The following is a 6967-nucleotide window of genomic DNA, read 5'->3' on the forward strand; positions in this document are numbered from 1 at the left end:
ACCCTTCGTGGGTGATGTGCCAGAAGATATGCCAGATGAGGATCAGCCAGAAGTTGAGGAACTTGATGAGATTCTGGTACCTGAGCAAGTTTTGACACATAAGGATAGAAATGTTAAAGGACAGTTGCAAGACACTATTTGGTGAAGTTCAAGAACTATCCGCCTATGGATGCAAAGTGGATGGAAGAGCATGAACTGTCAGTCACCAAATGTATTGCAGCTTTACTTTGAAGCCTTTGGGTTACAGCCTATCTATGCCCCAACCCAACGTGTGCAAAGGAGGGGTATGATAGAGTTAGTACATCAAATGTACATATGAATTCAGTGTGATGGATGGAAATGACAAAAGTATGAAGGTCTCATTAAGTCATTTGTATCTATGTGTTACAACCTTTCTTGTGGATAAATGCGATGATAAAAGAGTGTTCATAGCACAAGATCATCAGTGGCGTGTATTTATGGTATGCAATCGAGGACGTTTGTGATTTCAAGAGGGGGGTATGTCACGAAGACATGGCAACTGTTAACTATGTCACGAGGACGTGGCAATTGCTAACCTTAGTTGTTGGTTTCTTTCCAACGATTTTTGTTTTATTTTTGAGACCCTCTTTTTGAAGTTGCAAATGGTCGGACATTGTATGGCCAATGTGAACGGTAGTTTCACCCGCAGACGGGAAGTTGGTCAGCACTGGAATTCGTATAGTAAGAGGATGTCCAGGCTCAGTGCAAGATCATGTAGGTCCCCCCGTCGCACTTAGCGAGTTGGTGGATACTAGGAAGTGAACTCAATAAAGTCAAGGTGGGATCACCAACAGAAAGTATCCGACAGTTGGGCCACATTGCACTTTTGGATGCGGTCCCAATGAGGATAGATGGTCAGATGACCAGTGGGAGCCCAACGGAAGCATCTCCTAAAAATTAGGGAACTGCTATTTTGGGCTGTGAAATGTGTTCGCGTCATTACCTTCGGTATGACCAGGGGAACGTTTTATAACTCTGCCGCGAAGTCAACTGGGCAACCAATCGGGAGATTGTAAGGCGGCAACCCCGAAACGGGAAAAAGCTTGTAATGGCGCCAAGTGGCACAATTTCATGCACTTGCCTCATTCAGAAAAATGGGCGCTGAATTTTAAGCTGGGAGAGGCCTCATTTACTTCTTGCCACTCACAGGTTAAGAGCTATGGAGTGCTTTCTTTCCCTCTCATGTACAGTGTGGTGCTAGAAGTGATGCCCTGCACACTGCACACTGCTCTCTCTCCCCTACGTGCAGTTATGTGATGCCCCACAAGAGGGCTCTTCATTTGACTGATGTACAGCTGTGTGGTTTCATGCTTTTGTGATGAGGCAAGAGCCTCCTTGAGCAGGAACAGGGGTAGCTAAGTGCTACTCCAAAGCAGGCACCGGTGAGGGTCATAACCTCAGCGTACAGGTGCGTTTTCAGCGCTGTGTACGCGCTGTAAATTGATTTTTTTTCAGCCATACGGACACCAGAATCATTGGGAATAGTGCCCCACTGGCAAAGGACAGTTAGGGGACTGTTTGGGGCGCAGGTTTTGGGGTTGTTATGTTGCCGAAATTTGGCCAAAACAGGGGGTATCTAGCGGGATACAGGTAAAGGATTCCCAGGACTCTACTTTGTAATTTATCCTCTCAAAGTATAAAGAAATACCGAAAGGGGTGCCAATTTTGGGGCCTACAGGTTGTCGATGTCTGCTCGGACTATTCTAGCTTCCGAGCCGTGTGTGTACTTGAGTGTTAATTCCCGTCGCAGGTTCCTTCTGCAAAGTACTCTCCCTCTCTGTGTGTCTAAAGTAAAGTAAAGAATTTCGGGTGAAAGCCAAAGCCTACTGCCCCACGGGCCGGTTTCACCGGCGGTCTTCGACTCATACAAGTTGGGAGGCTTTGTCAGTGGAAACTTCCAAAAGCCGAAGGATCCAGTGGCAACAAAGCTAGTGAAGCTATGGTAGCATGCTAATGCCTAGATTGGATCATTTATTATCCTCAAAAGCACACCATCGATCATCAGTCACATCCGATTGATGAAGGACTTGAAAATGATTTGGGATCGACTTACCTAGCCTCTACACTAGGGCAAACACCAGAGAGAGGTGAAGAGAGATCGCTAATGAGAGAGAGGGAGATTGATTGCTAATTTGCAAAGGCGCTTGCGATAGGGGTGATGAGAGAAAATGCTAGTGAGGGGAAGAAGGGAAAACGTTAGAGAGATGATCTCTAGTCCTAGAACGTTGGCACAATCCGCAATGCACTGAATCAATATGCAAGGTCCCTATATAGGGACCTTCTTGCCCGACCCACACGAATACCCACAAGTGATAAATTGGAAATTGACTAGACTGGTCACCTGCTGGCATAAAACTGGACAAACTGCAGATAGTAGGGACTTTGACCCTAGGAAACCCTAGGAACAGGGGTCTTGCCTCATGCCAGCCTACCGGGTTGGCGCATACTGCCAAAAAAGGAATGTCTACCTAAAATACCTCCGGGCATAGCCCCTTTCTCCCTAATCTTCTCCCGGGAAATACTGGAGCCACCTCCGGCGGACGGAAGATGAAACTCACATGAAAATGATTTGTGCAGGGAGTACAATCATGAGATGCATGTATCTAGCTGCCCCATCCGATACCCAAATCTGGGGTGTAGAATATGATGCCTGGATGGGTAGGGAATAAAGAGCCCACGAAGGAGAGTTGCAAGGCCTCATCTTTAAGTGACGTAGGTGCGCCACGAGGGATTGATGGCAAAGATTTGCAGGACCAGATCTTGAGGCAAGGGTGTGGGTTCAAAACCCCAAAAAATTATAAATGCCATGCGGCTCCTAGCTCGAGTTGCGACTCCAGCTCTGACCAGCGTCGCTGACATAGGTTATCTAGCCATCACCCTAGCATGTATTCTTTGAAATGATGGTTCATGCGGCTAATTGCATTTATTAATGTCGCTGCACCTACCACATCATCCAACGGCTGGGAAGGATCCCATCGTCAATCTCTCCTAGGTATGAATCATGTAATAGTGTATGAATCTTATGGTTGTATAGTGGAGCTCCTTTTATGTTGATTATTTTTGTGAAAAAACGTATTCAAAGGAGACCACATTTATGGGATTTGCAAAAGATTAGAACTCAAAAACTTCTGCATTTGCATAGCTTTTACCTTGTGCTGATAATAATGAGCTAAAACACCACCTCGATTTAGAAAGTAACTTTCTGAAATAGACAATTGTGTCTATTACCTCTTCCAAAGTCCTAAGCATTTGTAAACTCGATATGCAGTTGTAAGTTGAAGTACTTATCAGAATGCTTATGAGGTTGTGGTTCAAAGCATTAGTAGACATTAAAATATAATAGCAAGGCTTATCGCTTTTAAGTAGCTAACTTTTACAGAATATCTTAAGTATTACATAAACCTAGCCTCAAATTTTGGTAGAAATTTTATTGGAAAACTTGTAATGATTCTGAAAGATAAGTAGTCACAGGGAGAATTGCTTATTGCTGTTCACCTCTTAAACCTAGTCATATTGATAAATTTACCTGGAGAGGTATTTATTAATTTTCAGATTAATTGTGCAAACTTGAATCCTGGTGGTAATTCGGACACTAGAATGTGCAATTACAGAACAAGTATTTTTAGATAAAGCATGCGTGTTTTCTAGCTAGAGAATCCGAAGTGCTGCTGTGATGTGGATATGTCTGATGGTGCTTGATGTTCAATGGCAAGATGGCCAGTCTGGATGTGTTTGGATGCTAATATTGAATCCATTTTTTTGAGAGGCTGCAATTTCACCATCATTACTTTCTCTATGCCTTGCAATCAGTTTCTTGTTAGCTTAGCACTTTTTTTCTTTGTTGCAGGTTCTCCTAAGTGCTTATGATAAACTCAAAGCCTCACCAAATGGTTTTTATGTGGTTGTCGGTGGTATCACTCCTACACCTCTTGGCGAAGGGAAATCAACGACTACTGTTGGCCTATGTCAAGCACTTGGAGCTCATCTGGGTAAAAAAGTACGTGTTGGTGCTTTTAACAGTGACTCTTTGTTTTGTCCTTTCACCTTTAATGTCCGTCTCTGGGGCTGCTCAATTTTTTGGTGAATGCAATTGTTTTTTTAACCTTTTTTAGGTGCAATCTGACTTATTGTATATTTGTTTTGATTGATCCAATTTTTAACAAGTAAAATTTGTGCTGTCTTGTTAAATTATTGCTCATTTGTGTTCTTTAAATTCTTGTCAATGTGTGGTTTGTTCCTGTTTTCTGTTTTGCTTATGGGGTTTGTTGATGTTCTGTTTCCTTTGTCATGTTTTCTGGAATCTGTTGGTTATTTCAGCATATGCTTTGTCTTGCAGCTTTCTAGAACATTGGATGGTACCTTTATAAGTTTTTTGCATGTCTAGGTTTTTCCACAGTTGCAGGCACTGAAAGGAAATTGAGGTCAGGTATCCGTTGTGCAGGTGGTTACTTGTGTGCGGCAACCAAGTCAGGGTCCTACCTTTGGAATCAAAGGGGGAGCAGCCGGTGGTGGATACAGTCAAGTGATACCAATGGACGAATTCAACCTGCACATGACTGGGGACATTCATGCCATCACTGCGGCTAACAACCTTCTTGCCGCCGCTATCGATGCTCGAATCTTTCATGAGTCGACTCAATCTGACAGAGCTCTCTTTAATAGGCTGTGCCCTGCTGACAAGGAAGGGAAACGTGTGTTTGCACCTATCATGCTGAAACGCCTGAAAAAACTTGGAATTGAAAAGACTGATCCAGGAGAATTGACGCCTGCAGAGGTAAAACGATTTGCACGACTTGATATTGACCCAGCTCAAATTACCTGGAAGAGAGTGATGGATGTGAATGATCGCTTTTTGCGGAAAATTACAGTCGGGCAGGGTCCGGAGGAGAAAGGTATGGTGAGGGAGACGGGCTTCGATATTTCAGTAGCCAGTGAAATAATGGCAGTTTTGGCATTAACAACCTCACTTGCAGACATGAGGGATAGGTTGGGAAGAATGGTCGTTGGAACAAGCAGGGGAGGTGACCCAGTAACTGCCGATGATCTTGGTCTTGGTGGTGCCTTGACAGTGTTAATGAAAGATGCAATAAACCCAACCTTAATGCAGACCTTAGAAGGCACACCAGTTTTGGTACATGCAGGTCCCTTTGCCAATATTGCACATGGAAATTCCTCCGTCATAGCTGATCAAATCGCTCTCAAGTTGGTGGGGGAGCATGGTTTTGTAGTCACAGAGGCAGGATTTGGGGCTGACATTGGAACAGAAAAATTCATGAATATCAAGTGCAGATACAGTGGACTGACACCTCAGTGTGCGGTGATTGTGGCCACTGTAAGAGCTCTTAAAATGCATGGTGGAGGGCCTGAAGTGGTGGCTGGAAAGGCCTTGGATCATACTTATAAATCTGAGCAAGTCGATCTAGTGAAGGCCGGTTGCTCTAATTTGGCGAGACATATTCAGAACACGAAATCTTATGGTGTGAATGTTGTGGTGGCCATTAATGCTTTTGCAACCGATACAGAAGCAGAGTTTTCAGTTATTAAGGAAGCTGCAATTGTTGCTGGTGCATTTGATGCGATTGTGTGCACTCATCATGCCCGAGGTGGTGCTGGGGCGGTGGGTCTCTCTTGACATTTGCACACCTGTTTCTTAAAACCTGGTGGTTTATCTTGTGTGTTTTTTCTTTGTAGTGTGTTTGTAATAGAATATGGAAACCTTGTGCACAGGTGGATCTTGGGGTTGCCGTGCAGAGGGCCTGTGAGCAGCATCGTACTGCCTTGAATTTCCTTTACCCACTTGATCTAAGCATCAAGGGAAAAATAGAAATGATTGCGAAGTCGTATGGGGCAGATGGTGTGGAGTATTCGGCTGAGGTGGGTATGATTTCAAATTGTGGAGAGCATATGCTTTTGTACTGAGTTATGTGTTTATTCATTATTGGGTTGGATTGTTTTCATGGCAGGCTGAATTGCAGATTGAAACTTACACAAGGCAAGGATTTTCTGGGTTACCGATTTGCATGGCAAAGACACAATATTCTTTTTCTCACAGTGCAAGTTTGAAAGGTGCCCCATCTGGTTTCACTATACCTATTAAAGAAGTTAGAGCCAGCATTGGTGCTGGATTCATTTATCCATTGATTGGCACCATGAGCACAATGCCGGGTTTACCAACACGCCCTTGTTTCTATGACATTGATTTGGACCTTGAGACTGGCCGTGTCTTGGGTCTGTCTTGAAATATGCTATCTTGTCAGTTCGGGACAGGATATGGGGTTTTGAGCAAGTGATTGATGCAAGCTATCATGTTTATTCGGTTTTTCACCAGAACTTGTTTGCTGACAGATGTATAGTGCTGCTATGATCAACTCTTAAGGCCTTGGTTGTACTGAATTTGGGCCCAAATTCTTCAATGGCATCCCTTCATTTGTACTAAAAGGAGTGCTTATTAATATGAAGTAAAAGTGTCCTTAATTCCAAGTCATTGAGAAACTAAGCACACGACCATCAAACATTTTGGTGATTACTTCCAGAGTTCTAATCAATACCCTTCATGTGGCACAAATTGCTGGTAAAGAAAATTCCTGCTTTGGAGCCGATGAGAGCTTCATCCTTCATTTTTACTTCAGACATAGAAAAATGGGCTTGGGTTACCAGCCCCATCTCTGCATTCTTCTTGTAAAGCATTGCGTACGATATATCTAAACATTATCAGGTGGTGCCTGCAGAATCTTCAGCTGGAATAGATGCATTGTGCTCAATTGTGCGGATGGTGCATGCGCTTGGATAGCATGTTCCCTCTGTGTTTCTCTTTTCTCCTGTGGTCCTCCTCTCCTTTCTCTTCTTACAGAGCAAAAAGTGCACAAGGGTCAGATCTAGCAATCACGTAGAAACATTGGGGTTGAGAATATGGAGCTGATGTGAAGGATGTAAATTTTCATGTGGA

The 6967-nt window shown here is 43.7% G+C and overlaps 1 protein-coding gene across 1 annotated transcript in view; it reads left to right on the forward strand.

Annotated features, from left to right (window-relative positions):
* The window catches only part of THFS (10-formyltetrahydrofolate synthetase), a 41510-nt gene extending 35005 nt beyond the window's left edge, over positions 1-6505 (forward strand). The window contains exons 2-5 of the mRNA XM_086486417.1: positions 3869-4018; positions 4463-5638; positions 5749-5895; positions 5985-6505. Coding sequence (XP_086342543.1) covers positions 3869-4018; positions 4463-5638; positions 5749-5895; positions 5985-6260 — 1749 coding nt within the window. The 3' untranslated portion in view covers positions 6261-6505. The remainder of the gene's footprint in view (positions 1-3868; positions 4019-4462; positions 5639-5748; positions 5896-5984) is intronic.
* Positions 6506-6967: the final 462 nt, after the last annotated feature.

This window comes from Adiantum capillus-veneris, chromosome 17, assembly GCF_014529385.1.
Source record: "Adiantum capillus-veneris isolate H3 chromosome 17, ASM1452938v2, whole genome shotgun sequence".
NCBI lineage: Eukaryota > Viridiplantae > Streptophyta > Polypodiopsida > Polypodiales > Pteridaceae > Adiantum > Adiantum capillus-veneris.